At 41.2% G+C, this 27,019-nt stretch overlaps 2 protein-coding genes across 3 annotated transcripts in view; one reads left to right on the top strand and one right to left on the bottom strand.

Moving 5' to 3' along the window:
* LOC126410598 (branchpoint-bridging protein-like) overlaps positions 1-17,916 on the bottom strand; it is a 25,479-nt gene extending 7,563 nt beyond the window's left edge. The window contains exons 1-2 of one of the 2 annotated variants that reach the window (XM_050080754.1): positions 17,377-17,916; positions 11,017-11,265 (exon numbers count right to left, since the gene is read on the bottom strand). In XM_050080754.1, the coding sequence (XP_049936711.1) occupies positions 11,237-11,265; positions 17,377-17,815 (468 nt within the window). In that variant the 5' untranslated portion in view covers positions 17,816-17,916 and the 3' untranslated portion in view covers positions 11,017-11,236. Of the gene's footprint in view, positions 1-11,016; positions 11,266-17,376 lie in introns of those variants that run through there. The other variant, XM_050080755.1, reaches the window with a different exon arrangement.
* The window catches only part of LOC116265607 (probable serine/threonine-protein kinase PBL19), a 52,303-nt gene extending 27,969 nt beyond the window's left edge, over positions 1-24,334 (top strand). The window contains exon 4 of the mRNA XM_050080753.1: positions 23,045-24,334. Coding sequence (XP_049936710.1) covers positions 23,045-23,995 — 951 coding nt within the window. The 3' untranslated portion in view covers positions 23,996-24,334. The remainder of the gene's footprint in view (positions 1-23,044) is intronic.
* The last annotated feature ends 2,685 nt before the right edge of the window (positions 24,335-27,019 follow it).

Here is a 27,019-nt window from a genome sequence, read left to right on the forward strand (position 1 = left end):
TTTTGAGGGGAGGAGTTCACATGTTTTCTGCTGAAATCATCTTATTGCCAGATGAGAAAGTGTTTCGCAGCAATTTCCTACTGCATCAAGCAATTCTCCTCGCCGTTGTCATGTTCCCCGTACAGAGGCTATTTTTGTATCAAGATCATGTGTTGTAAACATTCCTCTTAATAAAGGTCGAGGCCTCCTCCCCTAGGCTTGTTTCGGCACCATTAAAAAGCAGCAGCATCAGACCCACTTCAGTCAGAAATCCTTCTTTGCACAAGTGCTTAGCTAAGAGAGCATTGATGCAAGGAACATAATGCTGCATTTGCAGGGCAATGGTCAAAAACCCTTTAAATGTACTTCTCACATTTTTGGGCTGCCAACGACTTCCAAACTCATGCACCTGCTACTTTCAGTCGGTTTTCACTTGTTATTATCTGATCCTGGTGTTCTTCGGGTCACTTCGTTCTCTGCTCTCATATTCAACAAGGAAAACTGGAAATGATCTCACACAACAGTTTGATCCATTTGTTCCATGCAACCTTTTTTCTTTTAAAATACTAGTGAAACATTGTTTGATCTACTGGTTCCACGAGTTTAACTTTTATATTTTAAAATCGTGCTCATCAGGTGAGGAAGGTGGACACGTTGGAGGGCGTGATTGTTGTCCATTCAGAGCAAGTTATTGATGGGCTGATATTTTCTTGCCATTTCGAGTTTTTCTTAGATAATCTAGTTTAGTACCCTGAAAATTCGCAGGCTGAATTTGCATCAATATGCAAAGATAGAACTATTCTCAAATTTGACTTGGTAGCAATTACACTTGTTCAGATGGTAATAGGACGAGAAGCCAAGCTGCCCGTTCGGCCTCCAGGAACTGGTGAAGTATCACACTTGGCACTATTTGCAGTCCAATGACGTAGCATCCATGAGAATCGAACTGCCGACTGAGCTTTCACTTGATTGGCTACCTGACTAGCTAAGCTAGGTCTCTTGAGCCACTAAACTCATTGAGACTTGAATCATTATCCACGTAAAGTAAAGACCCGTGCATGTTTTCATAGTCAATCCAAACCTAGAAAGACCCTTATCCTCATAAATCCAAACCTAACATTCTCAACCACGATTCAAATTCCCATAGCTTTAGATCCTTAAAACACATTGAATGGTTTGACAGTAATGCAAATTGCTCACACGGTTCGCAAAAAAACACTATAAGAAATCACTAATATTGCCGAGCTACCAAACTATGAGAAAATAATTTCCATTTACTTAATCAACCAAGCTCCTTCTCCTATAAGTCCCTAAACTTGAACTTAAATAAGCAAAGCAGAGACTTTAACCTAATGTGAACTGTAACATGAGATCTAGAACCAAAATAAGGACTGAACTCCAAACCTAACCCAAAGCATATATCCTAATAATCCAAAGAATAAATTAAATTCAAAACTTACTGTTGAATTATAGAGCATGGGAATGCTTTAGCATGACCTCAGTACGTGATTTTGATAGGTTTCAAGGGAGTCGGAATTGTTGATAATGATCCGCTTGGTCGCTTTGGCAGCGTCAATCCCAAGCTTAAAAACTTCAACCATAAAACCTATGGTTAACGTTTGGTCAATTTTGTGTTGGACTGAAGCCATCCAAACATGGTGAAGAAAGGACTTATACGTGGGATTTGACTCATTCAAACAGAAGCACTCTGTTTATATAGAAATGCGTTTAGGATGAATATTATGTTTGGAGCTCTTTCTTTAGCCATCGCCACCCTCAAATCTCAATTAGGGTAGGCTTCATTGATAGGTCTGCATACGAGCCGAGTCGAGCTCCTGCTCGAGCTTGAGCATATTTGACTCAAAAGGCTCGAGCTCAATCTTGAGTCGAGCTCCATAGAACAGGCTCAAGCTCCGTTTGATGATATAGTGTCATGCTCAACTCGGTTGACTCGTTTAACTCATTTAAGTGAATTTAAGTAGTCACGTTTCTTTTAACTCGTTTAACACATTAGCTAGTTTAACTCATTAACTTGTTTAACTTATTCAACTATGAACGACCGTGTAACAGAAAGAGTGACATATTTTGCATTCTAAATATTCCCTAAAAAAAAAACTTAGCAACAAAAATCTTTCATTCATGAGCATTTACCTAGTCCAGACGAACTGAGTTTAAACGAGTCAAGTTCTTACAATTCGAACTCGACACATTTAACATTTCAAACATAAATCAAGCGAGTTCGGCTTGACTAGTCTATAAATGTGTCCAGCTGAAGAAAGTTTTTACAAGCGAATTCATGTCAACCTCGAGTTAGCTCCACTTGTTGTACACCCCTACTCATGAGGATGACAATCGAAAAGGGACCGCTTCCCCATCACACATTGCTAATCATTAAGGTCAAGAACATTATTTCGTTTCCTTTACTATGAGGAATATTCATTTTTGCCGGGGCATAGCGATTTATTAAATCTTTAGCTTTCGAGTTCTGTTCCCTCCTTTTGAATAGAACAAATTGTATATCTATTCCCATGTTATCCACATACTATGATATGAAAAGTTGAAATCTGGCGGCTGCTTTGATATGAAAAATTGAAATCCAGCGGTGGTTGGCTAAATATATAAAAAGTACAGCTAGATGTATTATATATAGATCATTGCTGAAAGCATTATAAAACATTGGGATGCAAGCCTGCGGGGAGAATAGGTCTATCAAACATTTTATTAACAAAAAATTTTGTTAATATAAACCGTTGCTAGTGTTTCTGTTATGTAATGTTTTGAACTACCATTATTAAAAATTTTGTCATCCAACATTGTCGGACAGCAAGCTTATTTCAATTCTTCATTATGTTATCATGGAGTTGTGTTCAGATTAAAGGAATACAAAAAACCAAAGTGAAGATTTCTTCCAAAATGAGATCATGTGATTTGGATAGGAGGGTTTGAACTCAGTTTCAGCCAGAAGCAGAGGCAGGAGGGCAGCAGCGGCTGTGGCCTGCGTGTTCGACTGCCCACCATCATGTTCGGCTCTTTACATGACATTGCTCGAGAAGCATTTGCGGCTTTTCTTCAATTTTATTTGTTCGTTATACGATACTCTTCTTTTATCATATAAGATTATCTTGATATTTTCTGTTATGAGCGTGCATTAACATGGTGAGTGAGACTGAGAGGTTCATTCCTATCACCCGGAACCCCAAGGTCTCCCATTGTCTCCAGTGTCTAAGCGTTAAGATGTTCATCTCATATTTTATTTTAAATGCAAAAATCTGGAGATGATTCCTTAAGTTCAGGGGTTATATATGGTTATGTCGATGGCATGAAGAAGAAAAGATGGAAAGATAATCTGGAAAGATTGCAAATTTTTGCTGCCTCTCTCTCTCTCTCCCCCTTCTTTCTATATCATTTATTCTCATGGATTTTATTTTAAATGCAAAAAGCTCGCTTTCCTTTTATTGTTTGAATTTTGACCAAAAGGAAAAAAAGGAGGGGGAAAATGACACAAGATTCTCGATCGGTGGCATGCTAAGATCTCTATATATATCAGCAGAAGGAATGAGGGTGCAGGTCAAAAGCAGTCGTGTCGCTCACGAGTCACTCATGTCTTGAATCTATCGTCGACGTCTACCTCCTCTCCACCATTTCTTTAGCACAATGTGTCGTTTCACCTTGTTCTTAAGGCAGATTGTCATCTAGATTTCCTTTCTCGATTCAGAAGGACTCTGTGTTGTCTTTTATGAATTTTATGTTTTCACACGGTTTCGGTTGTCGTTTGAACGAAGTATTCCATAAACCTGCTCTATTTTCTGTGTGAGTAAATCAGTTAGTATTGATAGACATCCCCAAAGCGGTGACGGAAACTACATGTTTTTGTTCTCAAACATTAAATGTGGTGGTCAAAGTGAATGCATCAGATTGATAGAATAACAATACCTTACATAAACTCTATATGTTAAGGGGTCATTTGGCTGTTGGAACAGTCACATGCCGTTTCAGCCAAATGACTCTGAAGGGCCTTATTTGGTAACAATAACAGTATATTACTATTGCCAAATATCCTCAAAGGATATGAACTTAATCAGACTCCGTCTTAGATATTTAGTATATCTCTAGATCGGGCTACCAAACAGGCGATCGGATACCATTGGGTGTAATCTTACTCCAGTCAGATTCAAATTAAAAACAGAGAAAGATCCACCTTGGTTCTCTTGAGAAACGGAGTGGATCTCAATTTACTGCACTTTAGTTTGGTGGAAAATAAGGCAATTTGGATTTTCATGATTGTAATTCTTCATTTCATCTCCAAGTTGGATTTGATGTGGTCAGCAATATATAGTATGAATGAAAACTCAGTATCATGATGATGAAATATGAGAGAGAGAGAGAGAGATCTGAATAAAATGATGGCCTTTTTGTGTGATGATGCGAGTGGAGCACAAAGAGCCATTCTTACAGTCGAGGCAGTACATGCTGTTGGGCTCACCATGAAACTTGCAGTCGGTGAAGAAGGTCACCTGTAGGAGAGGCTTCAGACATGGAGGGCCAAGAAACTTCTTCTTCTTATTCTTCTTCTTATCTTTCTCTGCACTATTGCTTTTCTTCCCATCCTCCATTCTGCTCATCCGTAATGATGTTTGCATATGAAACAAAAATCACAATGAGAAGAATTCATTAGAAGATAAAACTGAGAGCCTCAAGGTGAAGAATGTAGTTGTTTCTTGAAGCACCCTGGAGCTCTCACTTCTAGCTTCCAATGAATTATTCTCCTTGTAATTTTTGTTTCGTATAAAAACATCAGTATGAATGAGTAAAATGGAGAATGAGAATAAAAACAACATGGCATAGAGAGAGAAGTTGAAAAAAAGAAGAAGAAGAAGAAGAGTCATGGCTGATGGCTCCATGGCTGAAACCTTTCCTCCAGAAGACCTTCTTCACCAATTACAACTTCCATGATGAGCCCAACAACATGTACTGCCTAGACTGTAGGAACAACTCTTTTTGCTCCATTCATGCAGTCTAGGCAGTACATGTTGGTCTGACCATAAAATTGCAGTTGGTGAAGAAGGGCGCCCGCAGAAGAGGCTTCAGCCTTGGAGGGAATGACACTTCATCTTCTTTTCTTTCTTTGCCTTGTTTTCATTTCCATTCTCCATTCTGCTCATCCATGATGATGTTTGCATATAAAACAAAAATTACAATTAGAAGAATTAATTAAGAGCTAGAACTACAAGCTTAGGACGAAGAATATAGTAGGCTCAGGAAGCATCCTGGGGCTCTCAGTTCTAATTGATTATTTTCCTTATGATTTTTGTTTCGTATGCAAATGTCAATATGGATGAGCGAATGGAGAATAAGAAAAAAACAAGGGGGGAGAGGGTGAGTAGATGAAGAAAAAGAAGAAGAAGAGGAAGTGTCAAGGCTCCATGGCTAAAGGTTTTCCTCCAGAAGACCATCATCACCAACTGCAACTTCCATGGTGATCCCAATAACATGTACTGCCAAGACTGCTCAAATGATTTTTGTACTCCATTCATGCAGTCTAGGCAGTACATGCTGTTGGGCTCACAATGGAAATTGCAACTGGTGAAGAAGGTTGTCTGCTTTGGGTATGGAGGCCATGACACTTCTTCTTCTTCTTCTTCTTAATGTAATTGGCTCTTTAAGTGCCTGGAGCTCTCAATTCTAGTTTCCAATGAATTCTTCTCTTTGTGATTTTTATCTCATATAAAATCGTTATCTCTTGGATATGAAGATGACACTCTGCAGATCCCTAAGTTTGCTTTGCATATTTGTGAACTACACAGCTGTCTGAGAATGTAGAATTGGATTGTATTTAAGAATTCAACTTCAAGTTTCATGTGGTGAGCCTTAATTTCTCCAATAATCTGTCCATAACTTTGTAAAAATAGAATATTTCCATTTGTGTTTATATTCCTTATTGAGAATCAGACTTTATCTATTTGCATATGTGGATTTTGTACTAAAGTGAGTCCTGTGGGGGCCACATTTGGCTGAGAGGACATTGTAGCAACTCGTGCTGTAGGACTGTTTTCAATGGAAGTTTATGTCAATTGACCACAACACCTCTGTGTGAATGGTTCAGTTGAAGGCATCAATCAGAACATGAAACTTGGGTCTCTTCCGCAAGAAAATTATTACCTTTGTCTTCCAGGGTGCACATATGGAAGTGGCAGAACTGCTCATGCATTTCTGCGGTAACCTTCATAAGCTATGTCACATGGGTGCTTCTAAACAGCTGCCACACCCTTGTGATGTTGGTGCTTCATCGACACAGCACATCTGGTTCAGTCAGCAGAACCAGGTCAATACTGACCATTTTAAATATACATATAATTAGACTATCCCTAATACAAAAAAGTTTATTTATAAATATTGATAAATAAGACTACCAAACAGTCAAATGACTATGCAACAAAGGATTTATATACATATGTACACACACATTCACATACATCATCATCACACCTACATCTAATTTTTTCTTTGAAAAATTGCTGAATCTGCACCCGCATTAGCACCAGCATCTGCACCCCACACCCATGTGACATAGTTCCGAAGTCTCGCACAGACACAGCCTTGAAATTGGGTGTCGTAGTGTATGATCATTCCCCCCAGGTGCAGGCAATAGGTTTTCCTTCAGGAAAATTTGAATTCTGTTAATCGATGTGGTAAAACTCATGGCTTGTTTTCACTTCGTCATTATTTTCTCTCAGAAAGTAGCTGCTGTTAGCAGGGGAACTGGTAGATTGCATGTTGTACAGTACAATTTATACATTTTGGGATAGTAAAGGTATGGCAGACTCAAGCAATCAAAAGCTGTCTAAGAAAGAACAGTGTGAAGGCAAAGGAGGGAAACATATAGTTTAAAGGTGGGAGAGGGATTGGATTTCTCTGTATACAGAATATAATAAACCATCTTTAATCTTGTTTCGAAGGGAGGAGTTCACATGTTTGCTGCAGAAATCATCTTATTGTCCAGACTAGAAACTGTTTCACAGCAATTTCCTACTGCATCAAGTAATTCTTTTGGCTCTGTCTAGTTCCCCCGTACAGAGGCTGTTTTTGTATCGAGATCATGTGTTGGAAACATTCCTCTAAATAAAGGTTGGAGGCTTGTTTCGGCACCACTAAAAGGCAGCAGCATCGGACCCACTTTAGTCAGAATCCATCATTGCTCGAGTGGTTAGCTAAGAGAGCATTTGGTGCAAGGAACAGAATGCTGCATTTACAGGGCAATGGTCAAAACACCCTTCAAATGTACCTCTCCTCACATTTTTGGCTGCCAACGACTTCCAAACTCATACACCTGCTACTTTCACTCGGTTTTCACTTGTTATGAGCTGATCCTGGTGTTCTTCTGTCACATCGTTCCCTGCCCTCATTTTCAACAAGAAAAACTGGAAATGGTCTCACACAACACTGTTTGATCCAGTTATTCCATGCAACCTTTTTCTTTTAAAATACTTGTGAAAGACTGTTTGATCTACTTGCGCCACGAATTTAATATTTATATTTTAAAATCGTGCTCATCAGGTGAGGAAGGTGGACATGTTGGAAGTTGTCACTCTTGTTCGTTCAGAGAAAGTTAACGATGAGCTGATATTTTCTTACCATTTCGAGTTTTTCTTAGATAATCTAATTTTAGTGCCCTGAAAATTGGCAGGCCGAATTTGCATCAATATGCGATGAATGAACTATTCTGAAATTTGACTCGGTGCGAATTACACTTGTTCAGATGGTAACCGGGGGAGAAGCCGAGCTGCCCCACCCCCTTCCCCCTGCCCCATGGTCCTTCGGGGAACTGGTCGACCTACAATATACCCGTGAACTTGAGTATCGCACTTGCCATTATTCGCAGTCAAATAACATAGCGTCCATGAGAATCCAACTAACTACTGGTCTTTCACCTAATTGGCTACCTGACCAACTACACTAGGTCCCTTGAGCCACAAAACTCATGGAGATTCGGATCATTATCCATGTAAGCCTAAAGACCTGTACAGGTTTTTATAGTCAATACGAACGTAGAAAGACCCTTATATCCTCATAAACCAAACCTAAAAATCTCAACCACGATTCAAAGTTCCAATAGCTTTAGATCCTTAAACCACATAGAATGCTTTGACAGTAATGCAAATTGCTCACACGATTCAAAAAAAAAAAAAAAAAAAGATCTATATGATATCACTAATATTGACGAGCTAACAAACTATGAGGAACTAATTTTCATTTACTCAATCAACAAAGCTCCTCCTCCCTAAGTACCTAAACAAGAACTTAAATAGGCAAAGAAAAGACTTTATTCTAATGTGAACTGTAACATGAGATCTAGAACCAAAATAAGGACTGAAGTCCAAACCTAACCCAAAGCATATCCTAATAATCCAAAGAATAAATTAAATTCAAAACTTATTGATGAATCATAGAGCATGGAAATACTTTAGCAGCATCGCATAACGTGATTTGATAGGTTTCAAGGGAGTCGAAATTGTTGATAATGATCCGCTTGGTCGCGTTTGGCAACATAAATCCGAAGCTTAAGAACTTCAACCATAAAACCTATGGTTAACCTGTTCTCAATTTTGTCTTGGACTGTAGCCATCCAAACAAGGTGAAGGACTTAGACGTAGAATTTAACTCATTCAAACAGAAGCACTCTCTTACAATTACTTACTTATTTATATATGTTGTGCCCCTTTAAAAATGATTCACCTCTCTCTCCCTCTCTCTTTCATGTGCCCCACCGTCCCAGGTGGGCCCGCTCGATATAGGCCGGCCGGCAATGGCAGGGGTGAAGCCGCCATGGCTCCCCTTGCAAGAACAGGAGAGGGAGAGAGAGAGAGAGAGAGAGAGAGAGAATGGGGGGACTGAAGAGGGATCCACCCGGAGAGGGAGGGAGGGAGAAATAGAGAGATATGAGAATGGAACAGCTCAAATTTGATGTCTTTTTTAAGTCAGCATTCGAGAAAGATGATGATGGCTTACCAAGGGCTTTGAATTCAGACGGTCGTTGTGGCTTTTAAGAGCCTTCACACCAAGCTAATTTCTGTATGCAACTTGGTTTACGTTGACCAACGGCTTTGAATTCAGACTGGCCATCCTCGCCTTTAAGAGCATTCACCCAAGCTTTCGGGGCACCTTTTCAATATATTATGTCAGTGTGGTGTGGCATCACGTGAATGTGATGGTAGGAGATAAATTATCGTTTAATTATCCACGTAAAGAAAAGGCAGATTAACCGGGATATTATTTGGTAAAGACCTACCAAAATGCTCCACCCAATGTTATATATCAGTTTCCAACTTATGTCAAAAAATAAAAAGAAAAATCTGCTAATATCATTTCTGAATTAGAAAGAAAAATGAAAAATGACATATTAATATTATTTTTATTGAATAGATGAATCCGGCCCATATTAACCAAAAATCTGCTAATATCATTTCTCAGATTTTGGTTCACCGTCAGTTTCAGCTTACACTGGTAGATAGCCAGAAAACAATTTTGACAACACTCGTAAAAGGAAATTTGATCATAAATTTTAATATGGATGGTTCTTATATGAGATTAATCTATGCTGACTACCACTCTTGAATAAGAACATTTATTTATCATTGTCCGGTCTTAGAACATACAATCACATGATGCTTCCTATAAATGTGGCCAATGAATTCAATGGCTTGAACAAATTAAATTGAGTTGGTCACTTTAATTTGTAATGAGGGATATTTGTGGGCATCTCTATCAAGTTGATAGATGAGAAAATGGTTCGGATTTGAGTCGGATCCATCTTTTACCAATTTTATGGCCCAATTGGACTTGGATTTGAATTTAAATATGGATTTTATTTTCTAAATCTGAATTCACATCCAACTAGCAAGAAATGCAATGTAATCGGGTGAGATTTTTATCCGAACCTGGTTGGATATCAGGATTTAATCACGCTTTCGTCTTCTGTTTTCCTTTGCTCTTTTTGAGGGAAATTTTCGAAGACACGCCTACTGAATTGGAACTAATAAATAATATAACTAACTTTTTTATATTACTAAAAATCAAATACATCTAAGTTTTATACCGTTAATCGAAAACAACTTTATCCAAATATACCCCAGGTCGTTACTTTCTTAAGCTAGATGTAGTAAAAATATAAAATTAACCTCAGTTCAGAGAAATTAATTTAAGATCATTGGCTTGTATAAACATCTTTAGCTACATCCAATAACATTAACTTATGATTTAATGTATTCTAACTTCACCCAGCCATTTCAATGTTCTATCCTAATCAAAGTAAAGATCAGATTCAAGTTTCAGGTGGGGAAATTCCAACCTTGGCATTCATAAATTTCAGAACACAAAAAATTCTTGGGATTAGTTTAGGTCACAGATAATTAATCAAGCAAGCACCAGTTGCTAGCTGAATGTGAAACACCAAAACCTGAAAATGTACCTTCAAACTTTAGAAGCGCGCTGCATGGGGATCATAAATTAAAGGTTTGTTTGAATCGAAATATGAGGGACGCAACTTATGCAATTATTAGATCCAGTTCAAAATTATTTAGTTAGGCATCAAATGACATAAGTAGCTGATCCATTAGAGCTTGTGAAAGGCAGGTCACTAGTTAGTTTCAAATGAGGTACTATGTCTCTGTGCTTAAGTGGTGGAGTACTATGGTACAATTTAAGCCTCGACACCGGGCCTGAGCCAACACCTAAAACCCAAGCATGACTCTAGCCTTATTAAATTAAAGAACATATATTTTTAATACAAAATAATATGTAAATATAATTAATTGTAATAAAATATTATAATTGGATATAAAAATTAATAAAATATGTATTTAAAAAATTATCGGGCCAAACCGGGCTCAATCAAGCCCACTCGAGCTTGTCCGGTTACTTTTTTTTCAAGTCCAAGCTCAGGCCTGAGTCGGGCCAGGTACTGTGTCACACCCCGACCTTTTTGACACTCAAACATTTTTTTTTCTAACATCCAACATCGAGGTGTGACTACACAATAGTTCAAAAAGGAATGAGCCAAGCAATTCAAAACAATGGGGCAAGCTTTCCATTATATAGCATTTCAATTCAATTGTACATTTGACAAAAATGCCCCAAAATCACAACATCGATGCCTCATCAAAACAAGGCATCAGTAAAACCAAAAACCCGACGCGCCGGCACTACAAGAACAAAACAAAACCCAAAACCTCCCCAGTAGGACGTGAGTGTAGCCATCTGCTCAGCCTGCTGCCCCGGGTACACCAAAACCTGAAAAAAGGAAACAACTGAAGGCTTAGCCTTCGCAGTATGGCAACAAGCCAGGAAAAGTCCAAGCCCTCTTAGGTCGGGCTCAGTACACAAACAAACATCAGAACAATCTATCATTATGTCGTGTCAAGACACGACATGCAGACGCCACTCAATGGCTACAATAACATAATTTCAATCACATGCAAGGCATCATCAACATGTCACTTGCATTCATAAGCACAACAGTCACATGCACAACAATCCTATATATTTCAATCACATACAATGCAGTTTCATTACTATCAGTGAATTTACAGTTCCTGTGGGTGCAAACACAGGCACGTGCACACCGCGGGCGGCCCACAGCCGAGAGACAACCCCTGTGGTGGCCCAGAACAGTATGGATCCATCTATCCGCTGCAGCGGTAGAGCACTCATCCATGGATGTGTGAATTCCAAGGAGAGATACTCAGCCTTCCCTAGGACACCCAGGTTGGGAAGGCGGGAGCCTACGCTCCAAGCACATCACACAACAGTACCCTGGGGCCTTGCACCGCCTGCGCTCCGAACAGGCGAGACCAGTGGCGAAAGTGGGACAACTCCCATATACATAGTCACATCCCACTGGCCTCTCATCTCTTATTCTTTCATTCTTATACTTATACTTGCACAAACACATTTAACTGGCTAGCTCCTGAGGTTGGTTCACTTCACGAGTGAACTCACACCTCCAATTGCCTCCACACGAGGGTTACACATAACCACAACAGTTTTGGCTAGCCGTCATAACAATATGGGCACAACTACCCACTGTGCAAACATTTGTATCATTGCCCGCGGCAATGGGTATTCAATAAACATAACATTCACATTCATCATCATAACAATCACATCTTTGAAAACTTAGCCAAACCACAGAAAGTAGTCTCAATCTGTGGTGGGCTCGTAACTGTCCTATGCAGTTATCATGCTAGAATGCTTTCTAATGCACAATTGGGATCGAGGAGACACTCGACTCGATACCCCGCCTCATCTGTCCTAAACAGTTATCAATTCTAGCATGCACATGCAATGCGTAACATTATCAAAACAATTACTATAAGCCTTTCAAAACAATTCATATCATATATCAATTTATGTACATGCATACACATATTCATTCACGGAACACTCAATCAATTCATATCACAAATCCTAGGATCCCATGATCCTAGGAACACACATTCATTCACTTGCCCAGGCAGGGATTTGCCTGGAATGTCGCCATACCTGTGGCGCGTTCACAAGAATCTTCAAAATGCCTCGAGCTTCGAATCCGGTAACTCAAGGTCGACGGGACGTACCCGGTGAACCTGCAGACACAAACACAAGATAAGATTCCTACTACAAACCTCAACAATTCAAACAAAAACAAAACAAGGTCATTGAGGCACGCGTCATCGCCTCAAGAGGGTGTCGACGGGTAGTGTCGACCCACAAGTTCTCCAATAGGGTCACTTCCCACTCCTAGCCGTGCCAATAGATGCCAAAACTCAAAGCCATCAATCCGTCTATCACTAACGCCTTTCTCAAAATTCCCTTTTTCTTAAATCAAGGCGTCTACCCCAAAGATATTTCCAACTTATGTACGTTATCCCTATTTAACTCCAAGATGCACCCGTTCACAAAAACGCGTGCTACAGGCTCACTAAAACGGTCCTAAATCTTCCCCACTACCTCACAAACTCTACCATGTCTCCCCTAATGCTTCGAAAAATAATCTATCATGCTTAAATGATCATCCAAAATATGAATCTTCGCTTCCCAACATAATCGCAAGCTTTCCCCAAAAACGAAATCACTAACATGTGATCCAAATAATCAATTCAAAGCTCTAGCATGCTCAACCAATAATTATGAGCGTTCCAAAAAGAAATATATCATAAAATAGGTTCAATTTCGCCTTGCTCACCCCGATTGAAGGTCTAAACTGCTGTTACGAGGGGGAAGACAAATCCCCAAGCTGAAAACGGATCCAACAGTGATAGCACAGTGAAAATCAGTGAGAGAAAGTACTTGATTGGAGAAAAATCGAAAACGAGCAGAAAATGGGGAGAGGTTCGGTCAAAAGGGGAAAAGAAGGCAGTGAGGGAGAGGACGGGAGAGAAGAGAGAGAGACGGTGGAGAGTGAGACGAGTGACAGTGGGAGAGGGAGAGTCGTTCGGTGGAGAGGGGAGACGAGAGACAGTGGGAAAGGGAGGGTCGTTCGGTGGAGAGGGGAGACGAGAGACAGTGGGAGAGGGAGAAGGGAAAGAAAACGAGAAGGAGAAGAAAAGAGAAGAGAGGAAGAGGCAAGGGACGACAGGGTTCACCTCAACGCCGCCGTCGTCGCCGCTGCCGCCGCCGTCGCCGCCGCCGCCGTCGCCGCCGCCGCCGTCGCCGCCGCCGTCGTCGCCGCTGCCGCCGCCGTCGCCGCCGCCGCCGTCGTCGCCGCTGCCGCCGCCGTCGCCGCCGCCGCCGTCGCCGCCGCCGCCGTCGCCGCCGCCGCCGTCGCCGTCGCCTTCTTCCCTGAGCTCCGGTCGTGGGTAAGGAAGAGACGGTAAGAGGAAAGCGAAGGAGAAGAGAATGCGAGGGAGGAGGGACAGCGTCGGGCTCCTCTCGCGTGGGGCTAGGGTCCGGGTCTGGACCCTGACCCGACCCGCTCCGCCCAAACGCCGCGCGTTACATCCTACCCTCCTAACAAAAAATTTCGTCCTCGAAATTAGATCATACCTCAATGCAAGAACAAGTGCGGATATCTCTTCCGCACGTCCTCCTCAGGTTCCCATGTGCTCTCCTTCAATCCATGGTACTGCCATTCCACCTTCACTAAAGGGATTCTCTTTGTGCGAAGCACTTGCTCTCTTCGATCCACAATTCTGATAGGTTTTTCTTCCATTGTCAGATCATCTTGCACCTGAATACCTTGAAAATCAATCACATGTGTCGGATCTGGTACGTACTTTCGAAGCATGGAAACATGAAAAACGTCATGAACATGACTCCAGTCTGGTGGTAGTGCCAATCTATAGGCCACCTCGCCAATCTTCTCTAATATCTCAAAAGGTCCTACGAACCTCGGGCTCAACTTTCCCTTCACACCAAAACGAAAAACACCTCTAGTAGGGGAAATTTTCAAAAACACATGATCACCCACCTCAAAAGTCAATTCTCTACGACGAATGTCGGCATAGCTTTTCTGTCTACTCTGAGCAGTCAACAACTTTTTCCTTATCAATTGCACTTGGTCGGTGTAGTGTTGCAAAACTAAAGGGTTTTCGATTTTTCCATCACCCAATTCGGTCCAACAAGCTGGCGATCTGCACGGCCTTCCATACAAAGCCTCAAAAGGTGCCATCCCAATACTAGAGTGGTAACTGTTATTATATGCAAATTCTGCCAGTTTCACATGTTTGTCCCATTCTCCTTTCCACTCTAAGACACAAGCACGCAACATGTCCTCTAAGGTCTGAATGGTCCTCTCCGATTGCCCATCAGTTTGGGGGTGGAACGCTGTGCTTAGCTTAAGCTTGGTACCCAAAGCCTTCTGCAAATGCCCCCAAAATCTAGAGGTAAAACGTGGATCTCGATCCGAAATGATAGACCTTGGCACACCATGCAATCTCACTATCTCGCCAATATATAACTCTGCGAGACTTTCCAAAGACTGATTAATTCTAATAGACAGAAAATGAGCGGACTTCGTCAGTCGATCAACAATCACCCATATGGCATCATGCTGTCTTCGGGTGTGAGGCAATCCAACTACAAAATCCATTGTAATGTCTTCCCATTTCCACACCGGGATATCGATTCTCTGCAACAAGCCTCCGGGCCGTTGATGCTCTGCTTTTACTTGTTGGCAAACCAAACACTTTGCCACATATTCTGCAATTTCACGCTTCATTCCAGGCCACCAAAAATTTCTCTTCATATCCTGAAACATCTTTGTACTGCCAGGGTGTATAGAAAACTTAGATTTATGAGCTTCATCAAGCAACCGTCGCTTCACCCCTTCTTCTCTAGGGACCCACAATCTATGTCGAAACCACAATGAACCCTCTTCATCTTGATGCCAGAAGGCATCTACCTTCTTACACTCTTCCACGTTCTTAGCAAAATCAGGATCTTCCTTTTGCTTCAATACAAGCTCTTCCATCAAAGGGTGTTGTATCACGGCACTCATCGTTGCTTTGTTCTCGCCACAAAGGTAAGGTTGCCATGCTATCACATCTTGTAACAAATTCCAAGAACATGCTAACATACAATACATCGTTGCCTTAGCTTGCCTGCTCAAAGCATCAGCCACCACATTCGCCTTGCCTGGATGATATGATATCGTGAAATCATAATCTTTTAGGTATTCAATCCATCTTCTTTGCCTCAAATTAAGATCACTTTGAGAGAATATATATTTCAAAGACTTGTGATCTGTAAACACTTCAAATGTTGCCCCATAGAGATAATGCCTCCAAATCTTTAGTGCAAACACAACTGCTCCCAACTCCAAATCGTGAGTGGGATAGTGTTGTTCGTGTGTCTTCAACTGCCTTGATGCATAAGCCACCACACGGCCATTTTGCATCAGCACACAACCATAACCGATTCCTGATGCATCTGTGTACAGTACAAAACCCGAATGACCTGATGGAAGCGTCAGAATAGGAGCAGCAGTAAGCTTGTCCTTCAGAGTTTGAAAACTCCTCTCACACTCTTCATTCCAAATAAACTTCACTCCTTTTCTCAATAGCTTAGTCATTGGTGTAGCTATTTTCGAAAAGTCTTGTATGAACCTGCGATAATATCCTGCCAATCCCAAAAAGCTTCTAACCTCGGTTACACTGCATGGCGTCCTCCAGTCCTGCACAGCTGACACCTTAGCCGGATCGACGGATACTCCATCCTTAGAGATTACATGACCCAGAAAGTTTACCTTCTCTAGCCAAAATTCACATTTTGAATACTTGGCATACAACTTATGCTTGCGCAAAAGACCCAATACACTTCTCAAGTGATCCCTATGCTCTGTCACACTCTCTGAGTACACCAAAATATCATCCACAAAAACAATAACAAATCGGTCCAAGAACTCTTGGAAAACCCGATTCATGAGGTCCATGAACGCTGCGGGAGCATTGGTCAACCCAAAAGGCATGACCCTGAATTCATAGTGCCCATATCTGGTTCGAAATGCAGTCTTAGCAACATCTTCCTCCCGTATCAAGAGTTGATGATAACCTGTCCTCAGATCGATCTTGGAGAAAACCTTTGCATCCTTAAGCTGATCAAACAAGTCTTCAATTCTAGGAAGCGGATACTTATTCTTGATGGTGATTTGATTCAACATGCGGTAGTCGATACACAAACGCATTGTCCCATCTTTCTTCTTCACAAACAACACTGGTGCTCCCCATGGTGACACACTAGGTCGGATGAAGCCCTTGTCTAAGAGCTCCTGCAATTGCTTCCTCAATTCTTCTAACTCTGCTGGTGCCATACGATAGGGTGCCTTAGAAATAGGAGCTGTCCCTGGTGACAACTCTATCTTGAACTCCACTTCTCGTGTTGGAGGCAAACTTGACAGTTCCTCCGGAAACACATCAGGGTACTCACTCACAATTGCCACATCCGGTAACCTTACCGGTTCCGGCTCATTGGTCAACACATTGACCAAGAAGGCAACACTTCCATTTTCTATCAATCGTTTAGCTTTCAATGCAGACACCATTATCTTATCAGTTCGACTGGCCTTACGAGCATGGAACTCCACAGGTTGCATTTCATCAGTCAACAATTGTATCTGCTTCTTCCTGCAATCTATATTAGCATAATGTGCATATAACCAATCCATGCCCAAAATCACATCAAATTCGTTAAAACTCATGATCACCAACTGTGCAGGTAAGTGATGTTGATGGATCTCCACGTCCACATCAGATAGATACTCACTACACGACTCTTGAGCATGCATAGGGCTAACAACTTTCAGAACATACGGCATCTTCCTAGCAGGCACTTCTAGTGAAGTAGCAAATCGACTAGATATAAATGAATGGGTCGCCCCAGCATCAAACAACACTCTAGCAATATGAGAACCAACAAGTAAAGTACCTTCAACAAGGTCGTGTGCCTGAAGCTCCTCCACGGTAGTAGCATAGACACGTCCAGTCGTCTGTCGTGCGCTAGAAGGACCGGCCTCTGGCTTCTTCAACTCTCTTTCTTTCCTTAAGGGACAATCCTTGATAAAGTGCCCCATCCTTCCACAGTGTAAGCAAGCTCCGATCTCTCGATAGCACGGCTTTCCAGGGTGCACACGCGAACAAGTAGGGCACCTCTGAGAAGTCGGAGTAGCCACTGACCCCTGGGTGGCCTCACTACGGGTTGGCTGGTTCCGTCTGAAAGTTCGATCATCCCGCCTCTCATAAGGCCTTGTCCTGCCTGCAAAGTGGTGGCGCTTCACCTGGGTTCGTCCACCTTGTGAATGCTGGCTTGCTTTCTTCTGGTGATCCTTCTGTGTCCTCGCCCAGTCTTCTTCTATACATCTTGCCATAGTGACCGCCTCGTCCAAGTCACGAGGTCTGCTCGTCAAAACTTTGGTTCGCAGTCCCTCCCGCAGACCGCGCACAAACTTGCCTGCCCTGGCTCCGTCTGTAGTGTAGAAGTGTGGGCAATACGCCTCCAAGTGTCGATATCTTGTAATATATTCCTCCAAGCTCATTTGATTTTGCTGTAGATCAAGAAACTCTTGCATGTTCTTGTCTCTAGCATGCACTGGGTAGTAGGTGTTGAGGAAGGAATCTCTAAACTGCTTCCAAGAAATTGACGGTTGGCCTGCATACCGGATCTCAAGAGTTGATTTCCACCAATCCATGGCATCACCTTTCAGCAGGTAAGTGCCATAGTTCACTTTGTCTTCCTCAGGCATCTTCAGAAGCACAAAGATGCGTTCAACTTCCTCCATCCACTGTTTTGCCTTATCGTGACTGCACCCTCCTGAAAAGATAGGCGGCTGCATCGCCATGAACTGTTGAAACGACACCGCTGATGCCTTCTCCTTAAGTGGCGCAGTGGTGTCTCTGGAAGGAGATGCATTACTCCTCTGGTTACTGACCATGGACTGCACAAGGGAGGTCAGTGTTTGCAACGTGGTCAGCAAAATAGACTGTTGATCCACAGGTGGAGTTTGCCTCAGTGGGGTTTGAGCACCCCCACCCAATTGGGCGTACTGGTGCCCTGACGTACTGTCGTCGCGTGGGGTATGCGCATCAGAATGGGCCGGACTAGGCTCTCTCTGTGCCTCTGTGGACGGTCCAGCTCGCTTCTTACCCTTACGATGATATTCCATCTGTACACACAAGAACCTTAATCTCAAATCCAGTCTATGACTAATCTCACAAATCAAATCACAACGTGCATTAGCACGAAGTTCAAAACATAGATCACATTACGTACTTATACGTGAAAAAGCATAACCACAATAACAATCTAATCAAATGAATGCGTACCTGGGCAACACGGCTTCACAAATAGGCTTTAACTCACATCCATAGTGGGGTTTGCCATGGCTCTGATACCAAAACTGTCACACCCCGACCTTTTTGACACTCAAACATTTTTTTTTTCTAACATCCAACATCGAGGTGTGACTACACAATAGTTCAAAAAGGAATGAGCCAAGCAATTCAAAACAATGGGGCAAGCTTTCCATTATATAGCATTTCAATTCAATTGTACATTTGACAAAAATGCCCCAAAATCACAACATCGATGCCTCATCAAAACAAGGCATCAGTAAAACCAAAAACCCGACGCGCCGGCACTACAAGAACAAAACAAAACCCAAAACCTCCCCAGTAGGACGTGAGTGTAGCCATCTGCTCAGCCTGCTGCCCCGGGTACACCAAAACCTGAAAAAAGGAAACAACTGAAGGCTTAGCCTTCGCAGTATGGCAACAAGCCAGGAAAAGTCCAAGCCCTCTTAGGTCGGGCTCAGTACACAAACAAACATCAGAACAATCTATCATTATGTCGTGTCAAGACACGACATGCAGACGCCACTCAATGGCTACAATAACATAATTTCAATCACATGCAAGGCATCATCAACATGTCACTTGCATTCATAAGCACAACAGTCACATGCACAACAATCCTATATATTTCAATCACATACAATGCAGTTTCATTACTATCAGTGAATTTACAGTTCCTGTGGGTGCAAACACAGGCACGTGCACACCGCGGGCGGCCCACAGCCGAGAGACAACCCCCGTGGTGGCCCAGAACAGTATGGATCCATCTATCCGCTGCAGCGGTAGAGCACTCATCCATGGATGTGTGAATTCCAAGGAGAGATACTCAGCCTTCCCTAGGACACCCAGGTTGGGAAGGCGGGAGCCTACGCTCCAAGCACATCACACAACAGTACCCTGGGGCCTTGCACCGCCTGCGCTCCGAACAGGCGAGACCAGTGGCGAAAGTGGGACAACTCCCATATACATAGTCACATCCCACTGGCCTCTCATCTCTTATTCTTTCATTCTTATACTTATACTTGCACAAACACATTTAACTGGCTAGCTCCTGAGGTTGGTTCACTTCACGAGTGAACTCACACCTCCAATTGCCTCCACACGAGGGTTACACATAACCACAACAGTTTTGGCTAGCCGTCATAACAATATGGGCACAACTACCCACTGTGCAAACATTTGTATCATTGCCCGCGGCAATGGGTATTCAATAAACATAACATTCACATTCATCATCATAACAATCACATCTTTGAAAACTTAGCCAAACCACAGAAAGTAGTCTCAATCTGTGGTGGGCTCGTAACTGTCCTATGCAGTTATCATGCTAGAATGCTTTCTAATGCACAATTGGGATCGAGGAGACACTCGACTCGATACCCCGCCTCATCTGTCCTAAACAGTTATCAATTCTAGCATGCACATGCAATGCGTAACATTATCAAAACAATTACTATAAGCCTTTCAAAACAATTCATATCATATATCAATTTATGTACATGCATACACATATTCATTCACGGAACACTCAATCAATTCATATCACAAATCCTAGGATCCCATGATCCTAGGAACACACATTCATTCACTTGCCCAGGCAGGGATTTGCCTGGAATGTCGCCATACCTGTGGCGCGTTCACAAGAATCTTCAAAATGCCTCGAGCTTCGAATCCGGTAACTCAAGGTCGACGGGACGTACCCGGTGAACCTGCAGACACAAACACAAGATAAGATTCCTACTACAAACCTCAACAATTCAAACAAAAACAAAACAAGGTCATTGAGGCACGCGTCATCGCCTCAAGAGGGTGTCGACGGGTAGTGTCGACCCACAAGTTCTCCAATAGGGTCACTTCCCACTCCTAGCCGTGCCAATAGATGCCAAAACTCAAAGCCATCAATCCGTCTATCACTAACGCCTTTCTCAAAATTCCCTTTTTCTTAAATCAAGGCGTCTACCCCAAAGATATTTCCAACTTATGTACGTTATCCCTATTTAACTCCAAGATGCACCCGTTCACAAAAACGCGTGCTACAGGCTCACTAAAACGGTCCTAAATCTTCCCCACTACCTCACAAACTCTACCATGTCTCCCCTAATGCTTCGAAAAATAATCTATCATGCTTAAATGATCATCCAAAATATGAATCTTCGCTTCCCAACATAATCGCAAGCTTTCCCCAAAAACGAAATCACTAACATGTGATCCAAATAATCAATTCAAAGCTCTAGCATGCTCAACCAATAATTATGAGCGTTCCAAAAAGAAATATATCATAAAATAGGTTCAATTTCGCCTTGCTCACCCCGATTGAAGGTCTAAACTGCTGTTACGAGGGGGAAGACAAATCCCCAAGCTGAAAACGGATCCAACAGTGATAGCACAGAGAAAATCAGTGAGAGAAAGTACTTGATTGGAGAAAAATCGAAAACGAGCAGAAAATGGGGAGAGGGTTCGGTCAAAAGGGGAAAAGAAGGCAGTGAGGGGAGAGGACGGGAGAGAAGAGAGAGAGACGGTGGAGAGTGAGACGAGTGACAGTGGGAGAGGGAGAGTCGTTCGGTGGAGAGGGGAGACGAGAGACAGTGGGAAAGGGAGGGTCGTTCGGTGGAGAGGGGAGACGAGAGACAGTGGGAGAGGGAGAAGGGAAAGAAAACGAGAAGGAGAAGAAAAGAGAAGAGAGGAAGAGGCAAGGGACGACAGGGTTCACCTCAACGCCGCCGTCGTCGCCGCTGCCGCCGCCGTCGCCGCCGCCGCCGTCGCCGTCGCCTTCTTCCCTGAGCTCCGGTCGTGGGTAAGGAAGAGACGGTAAGAGGAAAGCGAAGGAGAAGAGAATGCGAGGGAGGAGGGACAGCGTCGGGCTCCTCTCGCGTGGGGCTAGGGTCCGGGTCTGGACCCTGACCCGACCCGCTCCGCCCAAACGCCGCGCGTTACATACTGGGTACCCGTCAGGTACTCGAGCCGACGCCCAGCCTTATAGTACATAAGTTGAATGGTGCACCGCTGTAAGTCAGAACCCTGAAGACATGAGAAATGGAGGGTCTTCTTGTCTCTTTTCTAGGCAGTGGGTTGTTAACCTTTTGCTCATCTAGAAACCATTCAGTTATACTTAGTAAAGAAATCAATATCTAACTATGATTATTAACCATATTTCAACTTGATATAGATGCAATTCCACAATCAAATATGAGGTTAACTTTTCGAGTGAATGATATATATCCTCTAATAACAGCAACATTTTCTCATCAATTTAATCACAGTCATCATTATCTCTCAAGTTTAATATATTAGTCAATATCATCAAAAATACCTTCAAAAACTAAAATAATCTAATGTTCAGTTTAGTTATGCCCAGCATTGCTAATATATATAGAGGAATAAAAATCAGTAGCCTGCTGGATGTTATCAGAAGATGACAGGATATTTGAAACCATCATCATAAATATCATGCAACGAAAACAATTGCAATGGTTTATATGATGCATTTATCATGATTCTTAAATATTTAACTATCCCGCAACATCTAAGAAAACATATTTCAATTTTTCAACACACTTCCCGAAAAGGAAAAACTCTAGAAACTTTTTCTTTCGAGTAGTGGTTAAAGAAGTGTTTGGATCCCAAAATCCCGGATTCCATGGAGGGGATCAAAGGCGTATGATCCATTTTCCTTGATTCGCATCTCCTGAAGCGGATGCATTCAAACGCCTTCTGATCTTGTTCAAGGATCCAAAGTCCGTGTGGAATTTGGGTTGGTGGTAGAAAAAGAAAGGTGAAAGATAAAAAGACTTGAGATCTTGTTATGGACTGTAAAATGTGATTTTATTTGTGGTTTGTTTGCATGGTAATTTTGTTTTCACTTTGTTGGATATGTGTTCTTGCTACTTATTTACCTCTATTATTTGAGGTCTTGTTTCTCAGACTATTCACTTTTTCAATTTTGTCTTAAGATTTTAAAATTTTTAGAAGAAAGAGCCAGTGGAAATGTGATTTGAGCAAATAATAATTTGCAAAACCAGAATTTGCAAGTGATCTCCAAACAGTTTCAGAGCTCCTGTTAAATATCTTTCACAGAAATTTTGCCAAAAGTAGGTGCGGATGGACAGTCAGAAAAATATAATAATACTGCACCTTTATTGTTTTTGTTGTTCAATCATCAATCACATAAATGAATCCTTTCCGCATTTAAAAGCTGGAAGCTTAATGCTGGTTGACCACAAACTTATGAACCCACCTCTGTTGAGCAGATTGTGGGAACATTTGGTTATGCTGCACCTGAATACATCAGGACCGGTCATCTTACAGCCAAGAGTGATGTCTGGAGTTTCGGGGTTGTGCTATATGAGCTCCTGACAGGGAGAAGATCAATGGAAAGAAACCGCCCAAAGAATGAGCGGAAGCTTCTGGAGTGGATCAAGAACTATCCAGTTAGTAGTAGAAAGTTTCAGATGATTATTGATCCGAGGCTTGGAGATCATTATTCTCTTCCAGCTGCACAGGCAGTGGCTAAGTTAGCAGATAGTTGTCTGTTAAAGTTATCAACAAAACGTCCAGACATGAGCAAGGTTGTTGAAACTTTAAAGCAGATTATTGAACTTTCGAAGGGTGAGGACTCTCAAGAAACTGTTCAGGCTGCTAAATCTGAATCTGTTGGGACTGAGGGGAGACTGGATAAAGTTGATGTTTCCAACTGTGAGGATGGTCTGCCTGATAATTCAAGAAGGAAAGTTACACCTATGACCGGATCTGGGAAGGAAAATGGTCGTGTTTTTGGTAGACGGAGGTTTATAATGATGTCACAACAGAATCAACAGCTGCAGCAGCACCACCAGCATCTGCACCAGCACCAACAGCAGCAGCAGCAGGAAGCAAGTCACAAGCAGCATGAGCAGGAGCATCCAGTGCAGCATAAGCAAAGGCAGCAAGAGCCTCAAGGGCAGCAAAAACCAAGGCAACAAGAACATGAGCAGCAGCAGCAACAAGAGCACCATGAGCAACTTGAGCCAAAGGATCAAGAGCAGCAAGAGAATCATGAACAACTGCAGCAACAAGCACATCATGAGCAAAATGAGCCAAAACATCAAGAGCAGCAACTGCTGTATGGTCACCAGAAACATGAGCTGCAGCCGCATCAAGAGCATCACACTCAGCAAGAGCAGCAACAGCACCAATATCAGCAGGAATGGATGCAGGAATAATTGCATTTGTTGGTGTTGATTCTTTAATTGTTCTCCTTATATAATTATTCTGACTGCTGCATAGAGGAAGATGATACATTATCTCTTGGATATGAAGATGACACTCTGCAGATCCCTAAGTTCCCTTTGCATATTTGTGAACTACACAGTTGTCTGAGAATGTAAAAATAGATTGTATTTGAGAATTCAAGTTTCAAGTGGTGAGCTTTAATTTCTCTAATCTTTTGTACATTATCCATAGCTTTGTAAAAATAGAATATTTCCATTTATGTTTATATTCCTTCTTGAGAATCAGGCTTGAATTGTGGAGAAGTGTATAAATCTATTATTTTGGGGAAACTTATCTGCCCTTGTGCTGTCCTTGTCTCATAAGGCAATGAGGTGGTGCTTTTATTTTCTGAATTAAAGTGTCTAAGGTCATCTTTATCTATTTGCATACGTAGATTTTGGGCTAAAGTGAGGCCCGTGGGGGGCACATTTGGCTGAGAGGACATTGTAGCAATGCGTAAGACTGTTTTCAATGGAAGTTTATGTCAATTAATCACAACACCTCTGCGTAAATGGTGTTTGTGTAAATGTGCTTGTATCCTCCAAAATTTTGATTTTTTGGAGTGCTTTAGAAATATAATTTTTTATTTTTGAAATGAGAGAAAAAAAACTCGCTCGTCGAGCTATGCTTATCTAGAGAGATGCTTGTGATCGTTAATTTCAAAAGTGAATGTGAATGCATAAATGTGTTGATTATATATATATATATATGATTGAAAACAAATTATTTATTTCTACCATACCATTAGAGAATATTCCTATCATCATATGCACTTATATTTATTTACATACTTATCCTAAATGTTTTCATGAAGAGGAAACATATTTGAAAGTGAAATGAAGTTGTAGACCAGCAAGTATGATTTCAATATTGAATCATTACTCGAGTTTTGACTTAATGAAGTCGATGAATGAAAATTAAAATCTTAAATCTTGAAAAAAAAATGATTACACGTATATTACTTATTTATACATATATGCATATGAAAATCTATAAAGAAATATGTTAAATCATAGAAAGATGAAGACATATACACATATAATATATATGTACGCATATGCATTTATGAAAAAATTAAAATCAAGCGGTAACTTAGAGCATATCTAATTTCGATTTTTTTTTTAGGTCAGAGAGGAACTTGGACTCATGCAAGAGTCTATGCTAAGTCTTCAAGGTCTCACTGAAGAATATTCTTATTTTCAAAATTCTTTTGAAAACATGATTCCAAATATTTTCGTATAAACATAAAAGAATAAGCATTTTATCTATTACAAGGAAATTTATTTCTCCAATTGTTAGATATGAAAAAAAAAAAGCACACATGAAATGAAAAGTTAATAATGTAAGAAAACTCTAATTGGAATCACTAACCGGGTAATTAAAAGAAATGCTCCATTGCGAGAATGTCATGAAGATGCATAACATGTACACATTCTAAGGGGTTTTCTCGGGTGAAACAAATCATAACGTTAAAATCAACATAATAATAAAAAAATTTCAATTCAAGCATTCATTGTATCATTCATTCACAAATTAAAAATAAAATCAATCAATTATGCATGAACAATATCTCAAAACAAAAACAAACAACATAAAACACACATTTAAAAAAAGAAAGAAATCTATTTCGATCTTAGAATGAAATCTTGTTTCTCTTAAGAACAACTCTTGACTTTGAAAAAAAAATATGAAAGCTATCTTGCATGACTATAGAGAGATGAAGAACAAAGAGAGAAAGAAAAGAAAAAACATTGAGATATTGATTACATACCTCTAATGTGGATGATTTTTGAAAATGAGTCTCTTTCTTCAGATGATTCTAAAACTTCCTAGAATGAAGCTCCAAGGTGTTGAAGATGTCTTTCCGAGAAGCTTCCTTGTGCTCCCTTAAGAGTGGAAGTTGGAGAAGCATTCTTCTAAGATTGGAGAAGAAGAAGATAAGAGGAGAGAAATGGAGAGAGAGTTAGGGAAAATTACAAGTTTTCAAATGAGAAAACACTAGAGATTTCTCAAGGGTTGGCTCATGCCCAAAAGAAAAGATTTTAGGGATATTTTAATGGAGTTTTGAAGGCAAAACTCAAAATTTGATTTTTTTTTAATTTAACAATATTTTCATGCGAATTTCAAGTATTTTTGAACAATTTTAATTTTGTTAAATATGTTTTGACCAAATGTTATTGACCCTTAGCCTTGTAAACACTCCTTTGGGGGTGTGGGTGGTTACTGCTCACTCATTAGACCAAAAACTACCCCTTTTGGGGCAGTTTTTAACTAAAAAAGAGTTTGTGCAATGCACAGGCTTTGCCTCGGTGCACGCAAGCGTGATTGGCTGCATACAGCCGTGATGCTAAGTGATAGCGCCTAGCACGGCTGTGCGTCGAGCACGCATGAAGGGGGGGGGGATGCCCCATTATTGGCTTGTTTTGGATTAACTATGCACGAACAACATCTCAAAACAAAGCACACATTCAAGAGAAGTGAGAAACCTATTTTGATCCTAGACAAAAGCTTGTTTTCCCATATCTTGTATGGCCATGGGGAGATGAAGAAATGCCCCCTTATTGACTCATTTGGACCAATAAGGGGTGGCTTTTGTCTCCTAGCCTCCAAGGAGTCCTACACATAAAAAAAAGAAAAGGTACAAATTATTTTTTTCAAACACATATTTTAAAGGGCAAAATGGTCTTTTGTTATGAATAGAGTCAGCTTTATTTTGAGTGATTTCAAGCTCGTTTTAGATTGGGATCGGGTTTGCTTGGTCGCCAATACGTTCTAGTCGACACCCGATGCTCAGATGAAGGATTAGATGAGTAGTTTAGGCTCAAAGCATATTTTTGGTGCAAAATTGAGATGAAAACAAAGGGAAAGTCTATCCATGCACGCACGGTGCTTGATAGTATCGAAATTTGTTATTTTAGCTTCAACTTTGGATTTTAGTTTGGCCCTACCCGGATAAGTTCGATGGACCGTTTGAC

The sequence above is a fragment of the Nymphaea colorata genome, chromosome 12 (genome assembly GCF_008831285.2).
Source record: "Nymphaea colorata isolate Beijing-Zhang1983 chromosome 12, ASM883128v2, whole genome shotgun sequence".
Classification (NCBI taxonomy): domain Eukaryota; kingdom Viridiplantae; phylum Streptophyta; class Magnoliopsida; order Nymphaeales; family Nymphaeaceae; genus Nymphaea; species Nymphaea colorata.